Genomic DNA, 27,208 nt, shown 5'->3' with positions numbered 1-27,208 from the left:
CAAACCAGGGCAAATCTTTTCGATTCTTTCCTCCGCCCATGAAATATTTGCTTTCCAGTTTTAAACCTTTGCCTTCTCCTGGTACAGAGCTAATATTAAGAAAACGTTAAAACTAACCTGATAGACCAGCTCTTCCCTGAGTTCACTTTATTCAGACCGCCATCGTGCTGTAGCCCTTCCTCATCAGAGGTTGATCCAGGAGTTCCAGAGCCACTATTCCAAGGACCGGTTTCTTTGGAAGGTTGCCTGCTTGTCATCCCAGGACTGGATAATCCCGAGCATTCATTCAGCTTGGGAACCTTTTCAACGGGAGCATCGAAGGATCTCACAACAGAGGGAAGATGCAGCTCGGTTTTGAGGGGTGAAGGTTGAGACTCCATAGAGAAGTCCTCACTGCAGAGCTTATCAAGATCTGGCATGCTCAGAGCTCTCAGCTCCCGGAGTTTGGAGCGAGACAAAGGCATGTGTCTAATATGCCCACCTGAGGCTCTGCTTCTTCGGACATTGGTGGTAGATGGTGGTAAACTAACCGGTTCTTCAAAAGCGTGCCTTTCACTCTTCTCCAAGTGACCATCGTCTTTGCTGCTCTTGGGGAAATTCTGTTGCACATTTGTTAATGTCGAGCTGGTTGAAGATCTGGTGACCCTTGGAGATGTTGGGGCTTCACCTCCACAGTACGAACTCAAGCTCCGTCGCAGGGCGTGGACCGCATCATTCACGCTGGTAGCTGAAACTGCTGAAATGCCACTGGACAATCTTCGGCCAATGGGCAGTTTAGAGTTCAGGGTGGTGGAATGGAGGTCTATGGCTTTGACCATAGGCCTGTCGAAATTAGCCAGATTCTCAAACGATTTGATCCTCTGCTTGACAGAAAAAGAAGAAACGGGATCATGTGGCCAATTGAGTTCGTAGTAGTAATAGTTCCTCCTGCCCTTCTTCAGTTTTTGGGCAACGGGGCTGCCATTGTCACTGTTGGGTTTCAGGGTGCCAGCAGATGTGGCTTTGGCATCCTGATTGCTCAGACTGAGGTGGACAACTTTCAACATGCCCAACTCTGCATCGGAAGGGTTTGCGCTCGAAACATTACCCAAGGTATCCTGGATACGATGGCCTGGTTGATCCCTATCGTTGCTGTTTTCCCTTAAGTGATTGGATAATCGTGCTGGCACCGAATAGGTCCTTGTCACGGGTTTTAATGCACTGAGAGCATCTTCCTTGTGGAAAGCGCTCTCCCAACAATCCAGTGCCTTGCTTCTGAGTTGGTTGGTCTTATTGTCATCCTCTTTCTTCTCTAGGGGCAAGTCAGGAATGAAGGAGGAGGAAGATAACCTGACTTCAATGAAAGTGCGCTGGATTTCCTGGCTGGGCTGCTCTTGCCAAGCAGGGGGATGAATAAGGCCGGAGGACTCCTTTTTAAAAAGCCCTGCATGGTCAGATTTTAATGGCTTCATTTCTAATCCATCATGATTCAAACTTATCCCCTTGTTTTCGGTTCTGTCATTCGGACAACAAGCTTTGGCTACGGCTTCAGAAGGCGCATTTGACTGAGCAGGGCCATCTCTTGTTGGGCAATGATCTGTGCTGGCCTCCCCCCCCTTTTCACTGCTCGCCACTTCCCACTTGGCAACCTGTGCTTCTTTTTCCATTTTAGGAGATCCTGACATTCCAGCCCTGCCAAATTTTGGTTTGATGGTGGATTTATTTTTATTTTTCGTAACGCTGCTCTCGCCGTTCAGCACGGGCAGAGTGGAGGCCTGGGGCTCCAGCAAAGAAGGTTGAACTTCCTCCTGCTGCTGAAATATCTTAGAACCCATAGAGAGGCTCCTGCTGGGTGGTTCCAGGTGTGTGGCTAAGTTATGGAGTGAGGAACCTTTCTTGGAAAGGAGCCTGGGTGAACCTTGAGCAGGGAGGGTTATCTTCTTTTGATCAGTGCCCTCAGCTTTAGCAGGAGCAGGGCCAAGAGCATCAGAATGAGCCCTGGGCTTATTTTTAATATTGAGAGCCTTTCCTTTAGGCCCTGCTTTATTTTGGTGGTTATTTGAAAGAGTTTCTACCATACTCTTTGGTGGAGCACCTTTAGTTTCGTGATGTAATTTAGGGGAAGAAGAGGGGCTGTATGTAATACCAAAGCTCTTGCATTGACCAGAATTCAGGGTTTTGGTATTTGAGGGTTTCAAGATAACAGTGTTTGCTTTTTCATTTTTTCCTAGTAAATTGTGAGCAGAAGAGACCTTTCCCAAATGTTTTGGTTTGGGCAAAAGGGGAGATTTAGGACTGTTTACTATTTTTTGTATTGCACTCTTCATAGTATAACTGTCCGTTCTTCTTAACTGGAATGAACCACTGGTTCCTTTCCCCATCACAGCAGAAGAACTACCAATTACATTACTTCCACAGTCCACCATTAAATCATTTTCTACCTGCAACTCTTGGGTTTTCCCCGGTTCATCTTGGCCTAGTTTGTTGCCATCCCAGCGGTTGATATTTTCTGTCAGACAGCAGTGTATATCTGGCGCAGAATCTTTACATATTTCCATCAGATTTCCTTGGTTCTGTAGACCATTTCCTCCTTCACTCCTTGAACAAACATTCTCAAGGGAAGAGCAGACTGGCCTGTCTTGAGCCAAACTGTCTACTGCTTGTGAAGAAACATCTGGAGAAGATTGAAAAGCTGTTGACGGAAGCATATGTTCTGCACTGGAGTTTTTCAATACGTGCGATTTTTCTAATGTAAATTTTCCTTTGGATATTTCCGATGAATCTATTTCTGTTTTGCTTTCTGCCTGCAAACAGTTGTTCAAAGAATGGTAAATTGGTGGACGATGAGATGATTTTATGGGAGATGTGTCCAGCTGTTTTTGAATACAATGTTGGTCATAATTCAGACTGCAAATCTCTATTTGCTCCTCATCTGATTCAACTAGTTTATGGGTTGCCAAGGGATTATCACAAATAGATAGTAAGAGTGATGAAGTGTCTCCAGGATTCTCGGCTAAGGATTCTGTGTCTGAACTAGAATCTTCTGCAGCAGCATACATAGATTTTGGAATAGTGTTGCTTTTAGTTTCAATTTCAGGCAAATGATCATCACTAAGGCTGCTAAAATTCCTTGAATAGGTACTGAGACAGCTTTGGTTTACAGTTAAAATTTCCCTCGCGTTAATAGAATCCAGGACAGAAAAACCCAAGGTCTCTTGTGTATTAGTAACAGAACTCGCAGCTCTTTCTATAAGATCATGTTTAATTATATGTGATACAGAATTCAGCTGAGCTTCTTCTGCCATCCCAAAACTATTTTCCCTGGTGTGCCTGTCCTTGATTAATAAACAGTCACCATCTTTTTCTTCTGGGGAATTCCTTTTGCCAGAGAAGTCATCAATCTCTTCTAATAGCACCATAGAAGTGTCTTGAATAGAGTGAATGTCTGAGGGATCTGCTAGCATCACCTTAGTGTTATCATCGGACACGAATCCTGTCTTTTCTGCCATACAATCCAGAGGAGATTCCAAAGATTCTTTCTTACACGCAGAGCTGTTTTCTTTGATCATAACAATGTTGCTTGATTCTTTCTGAACTGCCTCATCTGCCTCTGAAGACACAAAGAGATTTGCAAAGTTGTTAAAAGGCTACATAAAGAGTCAAGGAAATAATTCCATCCTCTCAATTACACAATTATTAAAACTTTACACTAGCTTTTAATTTTAGAGGTTCAGCTGGATTCAGCAATGATTAAGATGTTGGAAAGTGAAGTTTTATTAACGATCTACTTATCACTATCTTTCCAGATACAATTCAGCATGCTGATTAAGACCTTTAAGCGTTCATTTTCTGGTCTTAATATGGGTAGCCTTGACTTACAACCATTCGTTTAGGTGTTCAAAGTTACAATGATACTAAAAAAAAAGTGACTTACATCGTATTTCTGATGTTGCAGCACCCCCACCGTCATACGATAAAAACTTGGGCGCTTGACCACTAACATTTATTCAGTTGCACCACCCTGGGGTCCCGAGATTGCCACTTGTCATCTTCCCAGCTAGCTTCTGACAAGTGAGGTCAATGGGGGAAATTTGATTTGCTTAATGATTGTGTGATTCACTTAACAACCATCTTACATAGCAACGTAAATTCTCATCCAAATGTGGTCATAAGTTAAACCTAAGTTTAAGCATGGTTATGAATACATGAAATGGATACGAATAAAAAGAAACAATAGGATAAGGACGGTAGGCATATTGGTGCGCTTATGCACGCCCCCTACAGACCTCTTAGGAAAGGGGTGAGGAGTTGAGGGCTACCTGAATATTCAACCAGTAAGACAGGTAAGAGAGATTTCACTATGAACCCTTCCTCTCCTGAAGCATCTTAAAATCCATACACAAACCATTTCAGAAACTATTCCCTACTACTTTTTCAACTGAAACTCTTTAGCTCAAATTTTCTCAGTTGGGGGCAACAAAAAAGTGCTTTTATTTTCATGGTTTTTCATGGATTTTAACATTTGGTAGATTTCAATTTTTCAGTAAATATTTTCTTTGTATATATTGAATCCTCCTCTTGGAGGATTTCAGTTATTTGTAAGGAAAAAAGCAGGATGCCCATGCTTCAAATATAATAAAGTCTGCCAGAATTTAAGGATATTAATTAGGCTAGCAGTGAGAATATATTTTGGTTGCAAAAGGAAGTGCTACTTCCATCCAAAACTGCCTTTTGATTATGGAGGCTACAAACTCAACTGTCCCGAACTCTGCATTGCTAGGTGGCTATAATTTATGCTGAGTCTGCCTAATAAGCTTAACTGGTATCCTCAAGTCATTTGGTTGTTTTAAGTGAGACAGATCTTGGCCACAACAGCATGAATGACAGTAAAATATGGAATGCTTTGGTTCCTGTCCAGACATGTGATTTCTCAAAAAAAAAAATGTCTTGAATTAGTTCAGTGATACCTATATACATCTGCCCATTGACCATAGAAGAGAAAAGGAAGACAAAATCTTACGCAAAACGGTTTTCTGGATGTCCAGGGTAATGGAAGTGGGAAGACTTCTTACATATTGACAAGCTTCTTCATAAGAGAATCCATAGATGGGGATAGCATTGATAGAAAGGATCTCATCTCTTGGAACCAGCCTTCCCATGGATGCCTGTTAAGAATGCATTTATTAACAGAATACTGTCATGGTCTCACAATTTTAGGATGCGGAATAACATGAAGCTCAATTGCTTCACCAGGAAAGGGGAATGGATTCTATATTCAGGGTCCTTCTGGCAAGAGCCCAGAGACCTTTTGTCATCCTCTGAACCAGAGAAACCACCAACTCCTTAACCTGGCAAAAGTCTAAGAGGGTAAAATCAAGTTGAGGTAATCACCCCTCCAATGTATGGAGATTCTCAGTCATCCAGGTCATGGTTGTCCCAAAGGTGCTTTTTCAAGCGGTTAAGTGGACTTTCTCGGTTTTTTTTTCTTTTAAGACATTTCACTTCTCATCCAAGAAGCTTCTTTAGCTCTGACTGAAGAAGCTTCCCCACCATCCATTTAGAGCTGAAGAAGCTTCTTAGATGAGAAGTGAAACGTCTTCAAAGAGGAAAAAAACCAGGAAGTCCACTTGCCTCTTGAAAAAGCACCTTTGGGGCACCCCTCCAATTCTTTGCAAAATTGATTGTCTTGTAAAAGTCTTCAATTGGTTGCTGTCTCTTAGGAAGAGATTTAGCCATCAGGAGTCACTCTTTACAAGCCTGTTTCTGCCTTTCTACAAGCCAACCTTGTTCACCACACCTGACTTACCTATCTTATCTACCTAGAGTACTAAGCTAAATTGACTGGATTTCAATCAGTTATAATGGGGCAGGCTTCCCCTACATTATGTGCCTCGGGGGACACAATACATAGGACAGAATCACTGCAATGTTCATAAAGTTGTAGAAATATTGTTAACAGGGAAATGTGCAAATGGTAATATACCTTGGGCGGCTGAGATACTACCTGGGGAGGCAGAATACATGTAGACCATTCTCTGCAACGTTTTGTCAGGTCTTCTCAAACATTCACTAAGGTCTCACCTTTTACCCATGGAGTAAAACTCATTCTTGTAATGCAAACGAGTGAGTTGCCTTTACACCCAAACATTGTTCACCTAGTGAGAAGGAAGGACTCACTGGAGAAGAGCCTAATGCTGGGAAAGATTGAGGGCAACAGAAGAAGGGGACGACAGAGAATGAGGTGGCTGGATGGAGTCTCTGAAGCAGTAGGCGTGAGCTTAAATGGACTCCAGAAGATGGTAGAGGACAGAAAGGCCTAGAGGAACGTTGTCCATGGGGTCGCGACAGGTCAAACATGACTTTGTGACTAACAACAACAATCGTTGTTGGATTTTATGCAGTGTAATATTTAAGCACTGTATTGTATTATAATCCAAATACTGTATATATACTGTAATATAATCCAAATAATAGTAACTGCCTTGTTGAATCAGATTACAGCCGAAGGAGCTCAGATAAACAAATGGGATTTTCCTATTTGTTCCCATTGCAGAAATTCCTTTCTAAAGCCATCACAGATCTTCTATGCTGTCACTAACAGAAATATTTTGACTTAACAAATCAGCTTCCCAAAAGATGCTCATTTTGAAATAATCTGAAAATCCCTGAATGGCAGTATAGTTGTTCTTTCTTGTCAACAAGCTGCATACAGTACCTTTTAAAACGTAATGCCTTCTGTTTCTAAATGAGTTAAGTTTTTTATAAAGTGAGCAGTATTTACTAATGAAGTGAACAATAGTGTGGTCTCCTTGCCCTGAGAATTTTAAGATGGTAGGGCGGGGAAGCAGGGCTCAATCAATTCATTGACTGCCTATTTGACTAGGGTTCTAGTAAGACATGAGGCAAGACTCACAACATTCACATTTCTCCTGAGGTTACTATGTCCATTTCTTGCATGATCTCAACTTCCCTCGGGAGTGAAATTCTATGAGGGATAATAAAGACATTTTTTTTTTACCCTTTCAGCTGCTCCACCTGGTTGCAAGCCTGTTATGACGATGCGCAAAGGGTTGGCATGGATTTCGAGATCCAGGCCAAATGACTCATTTTCATTCCGGGATAAAGTAATGGATTCCACATGGCTCAGCTCAAGGGGAACCGTCTCCTGAGCTTCATTCCTCTGGATGGATGGAAGGACCTTCCCACTAGTTCTGGGGCAGGCCCCGTGCTCCTTGTTCTTGGGCCTTGGGACTCCGTGGTATTCAATACTCATCAGGCTTTTCACTCGGGTGATGGCTTTATGTTCCAATTTGGGAGACCTCTTCGTTTCTAGCGGTTCGTCCTGAAAGTCCTTCACGTTCAAGTAGCCCGGATGAAGCTCTGGAAGATGAGGAAGCTCTTTAGCTGGGAGAAAAGGGGTATCCCCTGTATGCTCCCCAACGGTCTCTGCCAGATTCCTAGCAGCTAAGTTACTGCAGATATTTGCCGCAGATTCTCTCTCCTGGCTGGTATCTCCATTTTGCACCGAAGGAGCTGCAGTGGAAATATTACAGTCATTGTCTCCTTTCCTTTGACCTTTCGACCTCGACCCTCTTTGGAAGGAGTCTCCATCTTGTTTGGCAAAGTCATCCTCATCACTCACGTCTCCATCATAAAAAGCAATCCTTCTCTGCCGTTGGAAAGCAGACTGGGGCCCTTTGGGGCTGTCACTGAAACTAACGTGCCGAGCAGCTGTCTCCCTTGGCTTGCTGAGAGGACCCGGCGAGCTATTGCCAGTAGCTGGGGAACTGCACAGACTCAATTCTTTGGTAGCTAAGAATAAACACATGGTATATAATTTGGCAATATTATCTTAGAACGTAATGACCTAATCTATCACTATTTTCCATATTCATCTCTGTTCTTACTACTCTCTCCTAAACAGCAATAAAAATGACTTTGTAAAAAGAAAGAAAGAAAGAAAGAAAGAAAGAAAGAAAGAAAGAAAGAAAGAAAGAAAGAAAGAAAGAAAGAAAGAAAGAAAGAAAGAAAGAAAGAAAGAAAGAAAGATGGGAAACCAGAGGGGAAGGCATCTTTTTAGCTGTAGTAACTGTACTCAGAAAGATAAGAAAGGTTGGCAGTTCGGTGGTTCGAATCCCTAGCACTGTGTAACGAAGCGAGATCTCGTTACTTGTCCCAGCTTCTGCCAACCTAGCAGTTTGAATGCATGTAAAAATGCAAGTAGAAAAATAGGGACCACTTTGGTGGGAAGGTAACAGTGTTCCATGTGCCTCTGGCATTTAGTCAGGCCGGCCACATGACCACGGGGACGTCTTCGGACAGTGCTGGCTCTTGCCTTTGTAACGGAGATGAGCACTGCCCCCTAGAGCTGGAAACGACTAGCACGTATGTGCGAGGGGAATCTTTACTTTAACTGCACTCAAGGCTCATGGCAAACCCATTCAATTGTAGGGTTCTATTTATGGAGATGGTTCCACCTATCTTCTCAGGTGCTTATTCTTGGGGACTAGGGTAACACACACATTATAATTTGTATGACATTATTTTGATTTTATGCAACGCTTTGTGAATATCTGCCTTCAAGTTGGTGTTGAAGTTTCTTTAGTTTTCTTTTTGGAGGTGATTTGTCCTTGCCTTCTTCCTACGGCAGAGAGAAAGGGGCTGGCCCTAGGTCACCCAGCTGGCTTTGTGCTTAAGGCAGGACTAGAATCCATAAATCTCCTGGTTTTTAGCCTGGTGCCTTAACCAATACACCAAACTGGCTCTAACCCACACCCTCTCTTGTTGTGTTTCTCTCTATATAATAGTTTTTATTCATTTTTATTTGCCTGCATTTTCACTGAGTTATTTATACATATGCTTTATTGCTGTTGCTATTGCTGTTGCAACTGCTGTTTTATTTTTTTAATCTTGTAAATAATTCTGCAATCTACTTAGCAAACTCTAGTTACTGGGCAAATTAAGGCTAGGATGCTATAGAGCAGGTGTGGTGAATGATGGTCCTTCTATTACTTGTGGACTTCAACTCCCAGAATTCCTGAGCCAGCCATGCTGGCTCAGGAATTCTGGGAGTTGAAGTCTACAAGTCATAAAGAGGCCATCGTTCCCCACCTCTTCTATAGAATAATAATGCATTCTATGCAAAAGAAAAGGACAATAAAGTCAGAAGTATTACCAATGCCTCCTGTAGCTTACCTGGATTACCAGAAGAAAGAAGGCTCTCTTCTAGGGAACTGCTCCTACTCTTGGGCCGAAATTGCTCCTCATCACTGGATCCCGTCACAATAGTCTCTGAGAGAGACAATTGGCTCACCCCATCTTGTAAGAAGTATTGGGAAAGCTCCGTTTCAGAATTGAGAGAGCTCTGCTGAAATAAACACAGAAAAAGAAAATGCCATGTTGCAGCAATCAGTCCCCAAGACCAGTGGTCCCTAAACTTTCGAGCTTGGCAGTCCAGCGGTGGGGAGGAGGGGAAGTATTGTGGCCCACCAGTGGCCAATGGAGTTGGCGGCACACTTGGACAGTGAGGAGGTTGGGGAGGAACATGGGCCAGTCCTGGAGTCTGGGGAAGGCTCTGATGAGTGCTCTGCATCGGAGGCAGAGATAGGGCCGGGGCTGTCCGACAGTTATCAGCTGCCTTCGGAATTGGACATCAGTGGGGCAGAAGAACAGCTGGAGCCTGTTCCCGATGTGCGCATGAGCAGAGCTGCCAGGAGACGGAAACAGTTAAGGAACAAGGGTCGACTTGGGAGTAAAGGAAAAAGTGGATAGTGAATGGCCCCTCCCATAGGGAATAAAGAGGAGCGAAAGGGGAGTGGTGTTTGCAGGAGACAATGAGTTCATTTAATTAGGGTGAAGATTTGTTCCTGACTCCTTGCCAAGTATTTTCTGGTACAGCATTGCGCTTCAAAGCTATCGGCCTGGCAACTCTCCAAGCCTGATAAAGGTCTGTGGTTGTAAATCACTCTTGAAAGGCTGTTTGCAACTTCCGGTTTGAGCTTCTTCAGCGACAGACCGAAACCTCGTCTCTGCGAGGCTTCGATCCGTGCTCGCCGCTGGAGCGCCCCGAGCCGGCTGTTTTCGGGGCTAAGCCACCCCATAGAGGTGGTGAAGAGGGGGGAGACTGCCTGCAGGGTTGAGGAGAGCCGCATCTCTCCTCCCCAGCTGGCCATTACTCCCTTTCCCGAAGGCAGTTGCAGCGGTCGTCAGAAATGGCCACCACAAAGAAGAACTCAACCGGAAAAGAATGTGCAGGAGGAAGATAAAGTTTTGGTTGACCGGGTCAAACAGCAAAAGCAACAAATAAGGTACCCTGGAATTGAAACTATTAAAAAAAACACAATAACATTGTTCCCTAAGAAGATTTTTAAGCTGCGAAGGAGAGAGAAAAGGGAAAAGATTTGGGTTTCTCCTTTTCCTATACTGACAGCTAAGAGACTTGTGCAAGAAATTGGAAAAAAAATCCACTTTGACATCAATAGGCATTTAATGCTGAAAATAAAAAGTCAAAGGGATAATAAAGATTTCTGGATAATTAAAAGCTTTTGAAAACAGAAAAGGAGAGAAAAAGAATAAAAGGGTAGGATCTGGAAGGGAGGAGACTGCCTGGAATTAAAAAAGAACTTACAGCAAAATCTCAACAAGACTTCCAAAAGATACATTCTAACTGAAATATCGCAACAAAAACCCCAGGAAGAGAAAGTGGAAAAAGAAATAAGAAGATATAACTCGGGACTATCTGGATTACTTGATGATTTCTGGATTCTTGGTTATTGTTTTGAATTACTAAAATCAATCGGGTGGTTGTTTAAAACTGTTTAAAATGGCTCCACTTTTAGAAGAACTGAAAATGGAACTTAAAAAGTACAAAGAAGATGCACAAGAAGGGAGAGGTTCTTTTGGCTTCGTATTTCAGTTTTTAGAAATGGAGATTTGGTATTATGAGAAACAACAAGAAATGCCTGCAGAACAAGAAGATTGCGACAAAGAAGAAGCCATCTTTAATGAACAAGTAATCTTAGATGGGGGGAAAAATGGAAAGGGGGGAAAGAGAATGGAAAGTTTAAGATTGGGAAAAACAACTCCCCCCCAAAATAGAGTGAAAAATAAGTATAAAATCAGAAAGCAACAGAAGAGGGAAATGCAGAAGAGAGAATTAGAAGTAGAGAGACAAGGGGTAAAAAGGGGAGGGAGAAGATGAGAGGGAAGAAAGAAAGGAAAAGAAGTTATAAAGGACAGAAGCAAAATATAGAGAAACAGGGCCTATTTAGAGATAATGGGTGAAAACTTAATGGAAAAAGGGATTCTGCAAAGGTACATAAGATAGTATTGTTATATTAGAAACAGAAATAATTTTAGAAAATATGAAACAATGTATGATTAAAATGTTTGATAAAATAGCTATCGTAATTCAGTGGAATGCTTGTTAATAAATAAATGTAACAAAATGAATATTTAATGATTTACAAAACATATGTGAAGAGAAATAACGGCACAATTAATTATGGAGATTATATGTTTTTAAGGAAGTATGATATTTAATTGAAAAGAAGTGTTAAAGATGTTAAGATTTTAATGATTATTAATGATAGAACTGAACTGGAATGGAATGAGGGTTTATAATTACATATATTTACAATCTTTTTTTTTCTTTTTTTAAAAAAAGAATATAGTGTGTATTATAAGAATGTACCAAGCAGAATTCGATTGGAAGTTATGTATTATGTATTATATTGAAGGTTATAAACTTAAGGTATATATTGAAATTTAAATAAGAGTTGAATGGATGTAATTAAAAGATATAAAGGTGTCATACTCCAATTAGTAACTACAGGAGAAAATTTGTTTAATGAGAAAAGATAATATGAAATTGAAACAGAACAGACAAAAGTATAAATATAATGATTTGAATTGAGATGAGATGATCAAAATAAAATTGAGAAAATTAAAAGAGGGGAAAAACTATATAGAAAATGTAAAATAGTATAAGATATGGAATAGAATACAAAAAGGAGCATGAAATTGAGTTTTGTGTCTGTATAAAGAAGTTCAACCTGGGACCATGCTATTTTCAAAAAAGATGTTTTACTTGTATTTTGTATGTGTGAAAACCCAAATAAAATTTTATTTAAAAAAAGAAAAAAAAGAAAGGCTGTTTGCTGGGACTTTGCTGGATGTGAATGAGAGGAAATCACATTAGCCTAATAAAAAGGGGTTTTGTCTACTCCCTTTAATCTACTCTTTGTCTTTAATCTAATCTGCTTTGTGATTTTGTGAAGCCTAGGTCAGAACAGGAAGTGGGGATGGTACTGTGTGAGTGGCACAGACAAGTATGCACAGCTCCATTTACACGAGTGTGGAGCTTTGCATGTGAGCACTGCCGCTTGCATAAGTGAAGCTTACTTGCATGGCCAGCTTCGAACAGGCCGCAGCCCAGAGGTGTTATTCAGCAGGTTCTGACCAGTTCTGGAGAACGGGTAGCGGAAATTTTGAGTAGTTCGGAGAACCAGCAAATCCCACCTCTGACTGGAGATTTTACAGTCTCCTTCCCCTGCCACGCCCACCAAGCCACGCCCACGGAACCGGTAGTAAAAAAATTTGAATCCCACCACTGCCGCAGCCTAGTAGCAGGCTGCAGCCCGGAGGTTTGGGGATCCCTGCCCAAGACAGGAGATCATCATCCATGCTAAAAGTTCTTGCTCTATTTCCTATTGTTTTTCTTTCTCAAATGGTTTGTTCCTTTAAATCCGTCTTTCTCAACCTTGGCAACTTTAAGATGGATGGACTTCAACTTTCAGAATTCCTCTGGATCTTTCATTCCATGCTGGCTGGGGAATTCTGGGAATTGACATCCACACCTCTTAAAGTTTGCCAAGATTCAGAAACACTGATTTAAGATTCCGCCACTCTTTCTTTCTTTCTTTCTTTTTTTTTACTACCATTTGATTCATTTTCCAAATTATTCAATTGCCTTTCACATACTATTGAATGTTGCTCAAGGAGACTCACTCTAAATAGCAACATGAAACAAAGGGGAAAAAAAGACTGGAAACCAAAACGACAAAAAACCTGATTGCTCCTTAATGTGGTAAAGTCTGGCTTTTCCGTTGAATTCAACTCTTTGTCAGCCTTCTCCCTGAACAGATGAAGGCTTAAAAAAAAAAAATGAGGGCAGAGAGCAAGAATGAGAAAGCAGGCCCTACAATCTCTGTTTCTGACCCTGATACATTTTGTAGTAAAGGACCTTGCACATTTGCTGGAACGTGCCCAGAAACTTTTAGACAGACAAGATGACCTTCAGGGACTTGACTATTTGATGTCTTGAAGCTACGAATAGGAAGAGGGACTCGGCTCTGTCACGCATGGGAACTTTCTGGCAGGTGTTGTGTTCCGATGTGTATTTTCCTCTTGTGAGAACAGTAACCTCTGCACAACAGCCTTTTGACAAAAGAAATCCCCGGTGGGACAATACAACCAATGAGAAAAGCCACCCTCCCTCCCCCCATCGGTCCTCCTGCTCCTCCCCTCCTCCCTGCTCTACCTACAAGACAAGAAGCAGAAGAATTACTGGACCTTCTTTTGTCTTGAAGGACACCCATGGATGTGTGTGTGTGTGTGTGTGTGTGTGTGTGTATACAAGGAAGTCCCAACTTTTTCTAGGCCACAGAAACTACCCCTCCTTTAAAGTCTTGTGGTGGAATCTAAGTAGGTTTACCCGACTCGCCGGCTCCAAGAAACGCTTCATTGTCCAGCTCAAAGGCGAGGAGGCTTCTGTCTGTTTAGACTTCACGCTTGGAGATGGACTTTTTGGCAGGTTTCCTGTTAAAAACAATTGGGTTCGGCAGAGAAGACGTTAGCAGGTGACATAACACGCCCACAGGGTTTCCACATTTGACTTTACTTGAGAGGGAAGGCTGGCTTTTTCTTATTGTCTTTCTAGAAATGACTACACAATTTCACGTCGCTCGCTGACTTGTGGAGACCCAAAGGTGCTTTTTTTCCCTCAAGAGGCAACTGGACTTTCTGGTTTTGCTTTGAAGACGTTTCACTTCTCATCCAAGAACAATTGACTGGCAGAGAGTAGCACACAGATCACAGCTTGCACAGCATGAGCTTGTGGCTGTTCAAACCCGAAGGAAAATTAGGCCCCTTTGAATTTCTAACTCTACCCAAGGGTATTTCAGTGTTGGATCAGTTCCTCCAAAGAGTCTAGAATCTGATGATGCTGGCTCGCCAAGAAAGTTTTCTCCTCCAGGACAGCCACCGTCAACAGAGCCAAGAGTGCAGAACAAAGGGAAGCCAGAGGTAAAGACGAATGAGATATTCCTTCTCTCCGTTTCCTACTGCTGCACTGACCACATCTTTCCCCTCTTGGCAGTAAGAACAGAAAGAGACAATATTGGCCATGAAAAGCTGGAGTACTCCAGCAACTTTTAACCAGGCAGCTCTGTTGCTATACCAGTGCACTGCTCTTTGATGAGTCCAAACTGAGCAGGCTTCTCAATTGTGCAACATAAAAAAAAATGTCGATAAAAATGCAGCATGAAAAGAAAAGGATATGTTTTCTGTTAAGTTTGGAGGAAAATTCCTTTTTGCAGGAGGAGGAGGAGAAAGAAGAGGAGAAAGAGGAGGAGGAGGAGAAATTTACCACGAATCATTTTGAGCCAATCTAGTTTTAGGAGACTGTGATCCACCGTGACCAGCAAGCAAGAATATTGCCCTGGATCAGGGATGCTTAGTCTAAAATGTCAGGGTTACATGCTTCCTCCATAATCAATCGTTCATCTACATGTGATAATTTTTCATTTTTAAAGTGACTAAAAGGGAAAGCTACTGGAATCCATGTGGAATTATTGTGTTAACTGGATTTATTTCTTTTTTATTTTCTTATCCCTATCAACCAGAGAAGTTTAAATATGTGCAAGAGAAATAAAAGATCCACAAACCTCGAATTGACAAGCAGAGCAATAAAGAAAAAGTAGGGGTGGGAATTATGTTATAAGGAAGCCTTCCAGAATTTGTAGCCATATGTAATGTCAGTTAAATCTGATTTAGTTCTGTCCCTCATCAGTTAAAGCAGGGGTCCCCAACCACCGGGCCGCGGACCGGTACCGGGCCGTGGAGCACTCTTTACCGGGCCGCAAAGAAAAAAATTTAAAAAAAATGGCGGCTTTCTTCGCCTTCGGTGAATGCTGCTGGGATCGGGGATCAAGGACACAAATGAAAGAAGGGGAGGGAGGAAGCAACCAAGCCTGTCCTGCTCTCTGGCTCAGCTCTCTCAGTCGCCGCTCCTCCACCAGCCCAGGAAGAAACTGCTTCAAAGAAGCCGGGGGGGGGGGCTTTTCCGTCGCCGCAGCTTCCCGGCGCCACGTTTCACCCCACCCACCCGCCCGCCGCCGCGGTTCAATCCACAGTGCTCCGTTCTGCCTGCCTGCCTGTCTGGTTGTTTGGGAGCAGCTTCGGCTGAGAATAATAACTATTCGCCTCTTTTTATCAGCCGAAGCTGCTGCCGAAACGAAGAAGGCAGGCAGGCAGGCAGGTAGAACGGAGCACTGTGGATTGAACCGCGAGCGGGCGGGCGGGCGGGGTGGGGGTGAAACGGGCGCTCGGGGAAGCTGTGGCGACAGGAAAAGCCACCCCACCCCCGGCTTCTTGGGCTGCTGTAGGAGCGATAGAGTGACTGAGAGAGAGGAACGAGGCAGACACCTGAGGGAGGGAGGGAGGGAGACACCTGAGGGATGGGGCTGAGGGAGGCAGGACCAAGGCGCTCCCTGAACTTGGTGAGTTTGCTGGCAGACGTTTTATTACCCGACTAGGTAACAACATCAGATGTTACCTAGTCAGGTAATGAAACGTCTGCAAGCAAACTACCAAAGTCGGATTCTCTCTCCCCCCCGGTCCTTGAAAAATGTTTCTGCTTGAAACCGGTCCCTGGTACAAAAAGGTTGGGGACCACTGAGTTAAAGGACAACTCTGCTCTCAGCCTACAGAAAGTTATATATCCCCTAATTAGTTCATCATCCCTTGCTGAATACGGACATGTGAATTGCTTTCTATTTTATTCCACTGCTTTTTGATGAAAAAAGTTGGCACTAAACATGCGTGGACTAATAAATCAGTTCACCTTTTCAGCAAAGATAAAGTTGGTCATATATGGAAAAGGTGGTTGCTAGGTTTCTAAATGCCTAACCAGAGAATTATGAGTAAATAAGAGCCAATTTTACAAGCTGTTGTGCTAAGGTAGAATTTAAGAGATCCAGAAGCTCCAATTATACTGTAGTTACAACTGATCCCTGAATTTTTTTCTTTTTTTATGGTGTTTGTGTTTATGTGTTGTTGTTTGTGTGTATGTGTGTAAGGAGGGAGGGAGAGGGGGGAGTGGGAGGGATGAAGGGAGGGAGAGAGAGAAAGAGGGAGAGGGGGAGAGAGAGAGGGGAGAGAGAGAGGGAGAGATTTTCAGTGGAACAGTTTGCCTCCTGCAGTTGTGGGTACTTTATGGCTGGAAGTCTCCAAGAAAAGATTGGACAGCCATCTGTCTGGAATGGAGACCTCCGAGGTCTGTTCCAGCCCTATGACTCTATGATTGCATAGCTATGGCTACCATCTTGATTTTTTTTTTTTTGCTCCCCCAGCAGATATTTCTGCTCGTTTGTCCAATTAATTAAAAATAAAACATAACATTCTTTTGCATAAAATGTGCGCAGAACAAACTTTCTAGGGATGTATCTATGCTGTAAATCAAGAGCCAAATCTGATGCCATTTTAGAAACAGATGCATACCTGAGGAATGAGGAGAAGAGACGTCCCTGTTTTCTCTGTGGGTGGTTCGTGTTATGGCTTCATCCATCTCCTGTTCAGAAACCTATTATTAAATTGGAGGGGGGGTGTAAAAAGGATCTAAAGGTGTATTCAGGAAATAACAAAATGTACTACTTCAAAGTTCATGTATATTCTTTTAATATGGAAATTGGAAATCTTGAAAGTGCTGATGTAGGCTGTGTAACATAGATTTTTCTTTCTTTTTTTTTTCTTTTCGTGATTTTGAAATAAACCTTCCTGCTAACCACATTTTAAAATCTAGCGCTGCATGGAGTGGCATCGGGAGCCAAAAACAAAACAAAAACCCCTCTGAACTGACAAAAATGAATCCACCAAAGAACATCTTGGCTTAGGCACCTTCAAACATATAGCAGCTCTGAGAACAATTAGTTCTGCAAACCATTTACTCATTTGACGTTATTAATTGTATGGCCCTTGTTTTTCAATTACAGTGGGATGGCTGCAACACTGTCAGACATAAAGAATGTCTCTATAAGACATTCTGTTAAGACTAGACACCAACGGGATGGTACCATAATCAAATTAATCAATGGTCCTTGTTTGTTGTTATTGTCTGCATGTTCTGAGGGTTGGGTTTAATTATGGTAACCATTTGAATAATGATGTACAAACTGTGGTATGTACCAGTTCTTTTATTCCTGTGCCATTTTCTAAATTTGCGCAGCTGAGGGTGCAGCAAAAGTCCACGTTTTAGCAGTACCGTATTTACATATTTTTTACATGTAGAAATTTAAATGCAATATGTTGAACTTTTCCATGTTTGTGGCTCTGGTGCAGCTGACCACATGGAGTTGAGAGTGGGGGTTTTGTTATACCTTCTCTTGGGCTTTGAACTTGAGCTTCCTGTTCCTGGATATAATGCTTTTACTATGCCTTAGCTCCCCAGCATCAAAATATCAAAATAGAATAACAGGTCTTCTTGGACTAGAAGACCTCCAAGGTCCCTTCCAACTCTGTTATTTTTTCTATTACTCCATGCAATTCCCCCAACCATCTCCCCAAAAACATCACATATCTTTTCTTGTACGTGTCTCCTAGATGCCACAAAGACTGCCATCAAAACAGATGCTGCTCGTGGAACTTTCTCCTTCAGCCCTTTGCCTGCTCCCTCCCCAGATCTCCTCTAGGGAGTTAGTAGGTCTGGATCCTTGAGGAGGAAGGAGAGGAAGTAAATTCCCAGTAGATAAACACAAGCACATCTGCATGATATGAAATTTTGTAAAACTGTAGTAGAATTGATATATTCGTGAAGAGGAAAGACCGTGAAGAATGACTAAAGAATCTGGAGGTATACAACCCACAGAAAAGATGATTGAGGATGGAATTGCAGAAGCTGATGCTTAGTTGAAAATATGCTATCACAATGCTTGGAGATCTTCTAGTCCAACCCCCTGCTCTGGCAGGAAATCTTCTACCATTTCAGACAAATGGTTGTCCAATTTCTTCTTAAACTCTTCCAGTGTTAGAACACCCACAACTTCTGGAGGCAAGCTATTCCACTGATTAATTGTTTTAACTGTCAGGAAATTTCACTTTAGTTCTTGGTTGGTTTTCTCTAGATGGTAACTGTCTCCAAGTCAGAATGAAATTCATGTATATGATTCCATTATTAGAAATATTCTAATGGATTCTGCACTAGGAAGGGAGTTAGGTTAGTGGATTCCTAAAATATCATACAAATGTATGAAATTATACCAATAGCAATAGCATTTAGATTTATATACCGCTTTAGAGTGCTTTACAGCCCTCTCTAAGCAGTTTACAGAGTCAGCCTATTGCCCCCAACAATCTGGGTCCTCATTTTACCCACCTCATGGGATGGAAGGCTGAGTCAACCTTGAGCTGGTGGGATTTGAACTGTCAAATTGCAGGCAGCCGGTAGTCAGCAAAAGTGGCCTGCAGTACTGCACTCTTAACCACTGCACCACTGAGGCTCATTCTAATTGAATTTATCTGCAAAGATCACATTTGTTGTTATAGTTTCCTTTTCCTTGCCCAGCTGCTTTTAAAAAATGGAGGTGGGATACTTTAGCCTCCAACAAGCCATCTGCAGCATTTCGATTTAAAGGTGGCAACTGCAAAGGAAAGGGTTGTATATGTAGAACCAGTCTTTTTTGTTTGACTTTGGGGTAACTCAAAACTCAAGGCACACTCCTATAACTGAAAGGAACTGTATGCATTCCAAAATAAACTTAGTAGCTTAAATCAGCTTTCAGAGTCATATTTACTCAAAAAACAAAGAAAGAAAAATATATTCTGTGGCACTGGTTTTGGAAATACTTAAAAAAAGAAGAATACCAGGTAATTTTGGGACCAAAATAATTCTGTCTGATGGAATGTACATTAGCTATAAAATATGTATATTAAAGAAGGGTAGTTTGTGTCCATAAAATTATCCATAAAACGAAATAGAAAGGGTAAGAACAACACCCCAAATTTAATAAAGGAACAATGATGAGAGAGAATTTTATATATACAAATTAAAGCAATTACAAAGTGCAAAATAGTAAAAAGTAATCTCTAAAAAAAATAGGCCAAACTAAAACATTCAAATTTTTATTTATTAGCAGGATATGCTTTGGAAATCAGCCTGACATGAATTTCCTTTGAAAATTCCTTCAAAGGTATGAAGAAGAGTCCAGGCACCCCTCAATTAATGTGTGATCTTCATATTTAATGTTTTTTTTAAAAATACTTATATTACAAAGCGCAGAACAATACCTATTTGTCTTATGATCTTCTATAGAAAAAAAAAGTATCTTGATATTCTATTCTAGAACATCAAAGGATACAAATCCTTGAACAGAATAAGCCATATAACAGATAATCAGAGTTAGAAGGGACCTTGTAGGTCATCTAGTCCAACCCCTTGCACAAGCAGGAGACCCTACACCATTTCTGACAAATGGCAGTCCAATCTCTTCTTGAAAGTCTCGAGTGATGTCGCTTCCACAACTTCCCAGGGCAATTTCTGTTCCATAGGTTGATTGTTCTCACTGTCAGAAAGTTTCTCCTTATTTCCAGGTTAAATCTCTCCTTGTTCAGTTTCCATCCCTTATTCTTGTCTGGCCTACAAGTGCTTTAGAGAATAGCTTGACCCCTTCCTCTCTGTGGCAACCCCTCAAACATTGGAAAGCAGCTATCATGTCTCCCCGGTCCTTCTCTTCACTAGACTAGCCAAGCCCAGTTCCTGTAACTGTTCTTCATACGTTTTAGTCTCTTGTCCCCTAATCATCCTGGTTGTTCTTCTCTGCACTTTTTCTAGAGTCTTAACATCTTTTTTGTAATGTAGTGACCAAAACTGGATGCAGTACTCTAGATGTGGTGTTACTAAGACTTTATAGAGTGGTATTAGTACCTCACTTGATCTTGATTGTATCCCTCTGTTAATGCATATTTTATATGTTATGTTTATATATATGTTAATGCATATAAATAGTATAAGGGCAGATAGAGGCTTCCCTCCTCCCCTGTACTGAATAAATGGGCAAACTAGGTGCCTTACAACTAAATTCACATGATACTAAATCAGATATTTTTTTAAAAATCCAAGTTTTGCTCAACCTGAACAAGCCATAGATGTTTTCTGGAATCTTTGGAAAACGACAGACTATAAAGTAATATCAAATCAGTAAATAACCATGATAGGTTCATACACACATCAATTTAGAGTTTCATGTGAACCCAGCTGTGGAAACTATAACTTTTGACCCACAGAAACCTGATAAGTAAGCTTTTGTGTATGAATGTAAATAGGCAAGTACAAATATAGAAAAGGCCCTTTATTATATATTAATACAGGGGATAGCAATGGACTGTAGAAGTCTTAGTATTATAAAGATCATATAAGTTACCTGCTTCTGCCTTAGGGGACCAGAATAAATCATAAAATGAGTGGTGTAAACTATTTACACAACAAAGAGCAAAAATTTTAAAAGTATAAAATAGAGTAAAGTAGTTACTCTCTGAGATTTTACAGTGATAAGGCTGCTTAGGGCCTGAAAAAGCCTAACATGTTTATTGGTAGATTGTGAGAAAAAAATAAAAATATATTAACCCAGGTTTTCTAAGATACCTTGGATGTCAATTATCACAACTCCAGCCACTGTGGGTTTGGGCCATGTTAGCAGAATGTTAAGGGGGTTGATCCATTCAGGTATATACCAAATTGGGCAATCCTGCACTAATCAGTAATACCAATTCTGCTGTTTTTTAAACTGGGGTACATCCATGCCTTTTTGTTCTAATATATACTTTTTCACGTGTAAAACCATTGTGCAAGGCTCAGGGGGAAATGCTGCAGAGAAAAACTGAATTTCTTCCATTCTGTTTCATACCTTTGGGTTAGGATGCCGGCTAATAATAAGGCTAACTGGGCCGGGTCCACATTCACTCAAGATGGCATAAGCTTCACTCAGCGCTGCGTGACGCAAACTGACCGAATCTGCTTCCAGGATCTGATCACCACGGCTAAAGAAAGATGGACATTAACTTTAATAGTGCCATTTCACAGACAGGATGTAAGGAAAAAAGGAGACATCTCACCTCCAAAAGTTCAGACAGAAAGCATTTACAACTTAACTATAAATCCAAAATTCAAAACTGGAAAACATACATACATTCAACACTAACAACAATAACTACAAAGAAAAAAATTGTGTACAAAAAGGGGGGAAATGATCCAAATATCAAATAAGTTTAACATTAAACATAAAAAAATCCATCCCGGCTGGATGCTTAAAAGAATTAAAATAAAAATAAAAACAACAACAACAACAACAACAAAACAAAATAACAACAACAATAATACCTGATAAATTATCCTCCCCTTACCTTATGGGTCTACAAATAGTTTTAAACTTTCATCTTTATTTAACAAGAATACTACATTATATAAACAAATTCCAGATGAGATCTTTATTTAATAATCAATTTGACCCAACATCTAATCAATACACACACACACACATATATAAATACACACATATACAAACACATATACACATACACACACATATATGGATACACACATACACACACATATATAGCCCAAACATTACAACAGTCTTCAAATCCCTCTAATAACCATCAGTTATTGTATTTAACATGTAGAAAGTCCATAAGCAGCTTCCAGTCTCTTATAAAGCTGCCTAGTCCATTGTCTCTAATCAAACCAGTTAGTTTTGCCATCTCTGCTAATTCAATTTTTAAAAAGAAACCAAATTCTAAAGATCTAATCAGAAGCAGAAGAATTTCCTCTTTGGTGGGCTTCTCTAATAGCTAGCTAAGCGACAAGCCAAAATCCTTTAAAATCGAAATTGAAACTCTAAAAATTGCATAACTAGCTAGAAATCACTGGAGCTGTGAAATTACTTTTCTAGTTGTGAAACAGACTGATCTACAGTAGTTGCTTTCACAAGCTGATCTGAGCTGTTAGGATCTTGTTTTGTTTGTGTCTATGTGATCCTGTCTGAGAGGGCAACCAGCTCCTGCTTTCCAATTAGTTTGTCAATTCTTCCTTGTTTTCCTTTCTCCTTTAGTTCTCTTTTAACTTCTATTTAAATTCTCAATTTTTATGTAGATAATAAAGACTTGACTCTGACCTGAATTAATGAATCTCACCTGAAGTGATATATATCTAGTCTAAAACCCTTCAGAGTTAAATAACCCAGTTATTCCATAAGGCTGTAATGCAAGTGATTAATTTAGGAGCATGGAAACACTGGCTGGCCCCAAGGTCAGAAAGAAGTCTACAAAACTTTTGGATGTAGCTCCCAATGTCCCTCTCAAGTTAATAATACAGCTAATCCTTATTCATTCATTCATTCATTCATTCATTCATTCATTCATTCAGTGACCATTCCAATTTATGGCAGTGCTGAACAAACGGTAGTTACAACCAGTCCTCATAATTACAGCTGGTCTAGCATCTTACAGTCACATGATTGTTATTTGTGACTTACCCTGCAGATTCCCACAATGCAAAGCAACAGGGGAGCAGACAGAAAGTCACAAGCCATGGTCAAGTGAGGTCCTCACGGTCCTTGCTTAACAATGGCAACTAGCACTGCCAGAACTGCTAACACTAAGTGATGCAATCATGTGATTTATTTTGTACTTATGACTGTATTGTTTCCCAATGGAGTTTCCAGTCCCAATTATCATTGTTAAGCAAGAACTACCTGAAATAGTAATTAAATGTGTATGCCACTAAGGCTTCCAGCAACAAGTTGTGGCCATCTTGTGTCTTAAAGTGATCCAAAACAAAGCTTAAAGAAAAAAGAATGAAATATCTAGAGATAATCCAGAGCTACTATTAGAACGCAGTCATGGCCAAGTATCTTGGATTGCCACAAACTGTAAGAAGAGCATTTCCTAAGGGTTCAAAAACATGAACTGGGTTTCCTGTGGCTTTTTTGAGCGTAAAAGGAATCTCACTGCAAGCCCTTCCTACCACTGTGATAGCCCCACAGATAGACCAGATGAGCAAATCAACTCCAGGAAGCTACAATTACAATTGTTCTGTATCTCCTTCTCCGTCTTATAGTTCAGTGAATTAGGAAGGCATTTGGAAGTGAAATACTTCCAAACCATATCTTATAGTAAAGGTAAATGTTTTCCTTGTCCAGTCGTTGTCCGACTCTAGGGGGCAGTATTTATCTCCTTTTCCTAGCCAAAGGAGCCAGCACTATGGGAAGATGTTTCCGCAGTCATGTGGCCAGCATAACTATATGCCGGGGTGCACGGAACACTGTTACTTTCCCACCAAAGTGGTATCTATCTACATGCATTTGCATGCTTTCAAACTCTTAGGTAGGCAGGAGTGGCGCAAGGACAGGACGCAGCATTTGGGTCTTGTTAGTTTTCCAGCTGACAAACTCAGAGTGTTTTAACTTGTCTACCTTGTGGTTGACAAGCCCAGCATCTTAATCATTAGGTCACCACACCCTCCCTATGCCATAATTCTGAACTTAAGCTATGTTTCAGCTCCATCTGCTAAGGTAACGGTTGTTTTAACAAATTAACAGAGTTGGAAGGGACCTTGTAGGTCATCTAATCCAACCCCCACCCACCCAAGCAAGAGATCCTACACCATTTCTGACAAATGGCAGTCTAGTCTCTTCTTGAAAGCTTCCAGTCATGAAGCTCCCACAAGTTCCGAAGACAAGCTGTTCCATTGGTTGATTGTTCTCACTGTCAGAAAATTTCTCCTTATTTCCAGGTTGAATTTCTCCCTGTTCAATTTCCATCCATTGTTCCTTGTCTGGCCTACAGGTGCTTTGGAAAATAGGTTGACCCCCTCCTCTCTGTGACCCTAACCTTTGTTCCTGGTACTTTACTGTTCTCTGCTTTTCATGTCATAAGTTGCTCAGAGTTTTGTGAAGCTGGGTGACCCCTAAACTGAATGACCAAATGAACGATGCATTGGGGGGGGGAGACTTTCTTTAAGAAAACAGTTCAGGACTAACCTTAATCTTCCATCCATTTTAGCCACAGATCCTGGAGCCAAGCTGTGAATATATATACCCGGAAGGCTGTTCTCCAAGGTGAGGCAACAAACACCAATGCCCAAGCCAACCCCAGGCTCTGTGATGAAATGAAAATAAAGTTGAGAATAGTTTAACTTATTGTTCACTGGAACAGCCATAAGGCATAAAAGTACTTCTTAAGAATTGTTCTTTGTAGGAACCCTTCTATCCTGGCCTCTTTTTACAGAGGCACTATTTGAGAGTGTTTTAACAAACTGCATCATTGCCTCAGATAAAAAGTCCATACAGTGAGTGGTAAGGACAACCAAGAAGATTATAGGAAGCTCGCTTCCTGTCATTCAGGGTACTGCTTATAAGTGCTATGTCAGCATTGTCAGAGACCCCACATACCCACTTTATGGTCTGTTTCTGTTGCTCCTCTCTGGGAGGAGGTTTCGAAGTATTTCTAGCAGGACTACCAGATTCTGTAGCAGCTTTGTTCCCTATGCCATCTGTCTGGTAAACTCGGAAGATTCGTTTTTGTCTTGCCATGTACATGTATACATGCAAACTAGACTGTTGTTTCTCCATGTCATATAATAAATGTGGGTATGTGCATAATTTTTATTTATTTATTTATCTTGTCATGTTTATGTTTATATTAGAGGTGGAGACCCTTTGAGACCCGTATGCAACATAATTTCATTTTAATGTATGCCGATTAGTGTACATTCAAAGTGACAATAAAGTATTCTATTCTATTCTATTCTATTCTATTCTATTCTAGTCTAGTCTAGTCTAGTCTATTCTAGTCTAGTCTAGTCTAGTCTAGTCTATTTTGTTCTGTTCTGTTCTACTCTACTCTACTCTACTCTACTCTACTCTACTCTATTCTATTCATAGATCTTGAAATGGCTACTAAGAACCTTTGAACCAGATCCTAGTCATCCGCTGCAATAAGTCAGGGTGGATCAGAAGTTTCCTTCTTCTACTAAGGATTTTAAGGATGACTTTAAAGCAGAGGTGGAGAACTATGGCCCCTTTATGACTTGTGGACTTCAACTCCCATAATTCCTGAGCCAGCCATGCTTTAAAGCAATGAGAAGACGATGCTCCTCTCAGTTGCTGTATTTTCTTCATTTGGCTTCGACTCTTTCCCCTCGTCTCTGAGATCAAGACATCTTGATGACAGCTGATAGGAAGTGAAACAAAGTCACAGAAACATTTGATTCTGTGGTGATTCTTGACATCTCTCCACCCCAAATGTGCTTATGCTCAGGAGCCAAATGTAATAAAAGAAGCCATTACAAACATCTTCCTTGTTAATTCCGTATATGTAATGTACCCTTCTTATTCCTCAGGCTCAAAATTGCGATGAAATATCTTTCCAGGTTCTAATTGTAAATTCTTCCAGTGAAAAGTGTTTGCGAAAGCTGGCAAGGATTATGTATTATAAATTTTAAACAGATTTAACCTGATTTTCTACTCAACGCTTGTTTATTAATCTGATTTGTTCTTTCCATCGTTTTTAATCGGAGCACCTTTCCCTCCACAAGTCACAACATTAGTAAAATATAAAAGTCCGGTTAATGCCATGTGAAAGATTCGAAAGGACAAAGGAGCCCATGGGAAGGATTGGGGGGTAGGAGGGGAGGGCAGAAAGAAGGGAACAGGTTGAAAATCAGTTATAAGGTAGAAAACTCCAAGCAAGATAAACACCATAAAATTCTTCTAAATCTGAGAAGGATATGAAAGCAATTCTGAAATGATTTAAGGAGCAGGGACCTCATTTTAACGGAGGCAGGCACATTTTTCTGCCTCTCCCAATTACCCCATCAGGATCCATTTGAAATTATCTGTCATAAAAATGAATGCAAGTAGTCCTCGTCTTATGACGGCAACTGAGCCCAAAATTTCTGTTGCTGAGACAGTTGTTAAATGGGTTTTGTCCTATTTTATGACCTTTCTTGCCACTGTTGTTAAGCAATTCCTTGCATTTCAATGCCTGGAATGCATTACCTGTCTCTGTGGTTTCTTCCCCAAACCCCAAAAACTTTAACCTCAGACTGTCTACTGTTGACCTCACGCCTTTCCTAAGAGGTCTGTAAGGGGGCTTGCATAAGCGCACCAACGTGCCTACCGTCCCTGTCCTAATTATTTTATTTTTATTCGTATCCATTTCATGTATTCATAATTATGTTTATACTTATAACTGTTATCTAATACTACAGTTCTACAGAGGAATTATTGAATTTGTCATCTGCACCTCTATAACTGTCTGGTTTGATTCTGCAACCCAACAGGACAGGCACAGACTTCAGAGAGTAATTAGGACTGCAGAAAAAAAAGATTACTACCAACCTGCCTTCAGTCGAGGACCTGTATACTGCACAAGTCAAAAAAAGGGCTGTGAAAATATTTACAGACCCCTCACCTCCCAGACATAAACTGTTTCAACTCCTACCCTCAAAATGATGCTATAGAGCACTGCACACCAGAACAACTAGACACAAGGATAATTTTTTCCTGAAAGCCATCACTCTGCTAAACAAATAATTCCCTCAACCCTGTTCAACTATTACAAAATCTGCACTACTATTACTATTGATCTTCTCATCACTCCTTATCACCCATCCTCTCCCACTTGTGACTGTATGACTGTAACTTTGTCGCTTGTATCCTTACGATTTATATGGACTGTTTCCTAGTATGATTGATTGCATATTGTACCCTATGACTATACTGAGAGTATTTACACCAGGCTTGTCCAACCCGCGGCCCACGGGCCGCATGCGGCCCAGGTCGCCTCGTAATGCGGCCCAACGCCCACCCCAACCTTCATGAAAGATCCAGCGAGGAGGAGGAGGAGAGGCAGGTGCGAGGCGGGCGAGGCGAGCAACAGAAAAGGCGGGCAGCCGCAG

The 27,208-nt window shown here is 41.1% G+C and overlaps 1 protein-coding gene across 8 annotated transcripts in view; it reads right to left on the bottom strand.

Moving 5' to 3' along the window:
- Positions 1-27,208, bottom strand: part of PDZD2 (PDZ domain containing 2) — a 316,382-nt gene that overhangs the window by 21,371 nt on the left and 267,803 nt on the right. For 5 of the 8 annotated variants that reach the window (XM_026666378.2, XM_087958550.1, XM_087958546.1 and 2 more), the window contains 8 exons: positions 24,288-24,405; positions 21,156-21,288; positions 16,759-16,840; positions 13,694-13,797; positions 9,175-9,346; positions 6,998-7,791; positions 5,000-5,144; positions 118-3,589 (listed from right to left, as the gene is read on the bottom strand). In XM_026666378.2, the coding sequence (XP_026522163.2) occupies positions 118-3,589; positions 5,000-5,144; positions 6,998-7,791; positions 9,175-9,346; positions 13,694-13,797; positions 16,759-16,840; positions 21,156-21,288; positions 24,288-24,405 (5,020 nt within the window). The remainder of the gene's footprint in view (positions 1-117; positions 3,590-4,999; positions 5,145-6,997; positions 7,792-9,174; positions 9,347-13,693; positions 13,798-16,758; positions 16,841-21,155; positions 21,289-24,287; positions 24,406-27,208) is intronic. The other 3 variants (XM_087958543.1, XM_087958548.1, XM_087958547.1) reach the window with 1 other exon arrangement.

The sequence above is a fragment of the Notechis scutatus genome, chromosome 2 (genome assembly GCF_049901735.1).
Source record: "Notechis scutatus isolate UNSWTSFEM ecotype Mainland chromosome 2, rNotScu1.2, whole genome shotgun sequence".
In the NCBI taxonomy this organism is placed as follows: Eukaryota; Metazoa; Chordata; class Lepidosauria; order Squamata; family Elapidae; genus Notechis; species Notechis scutatus.
This window is presented reverse-complemented; position numbering and strand designations above follow the sequence as displayed.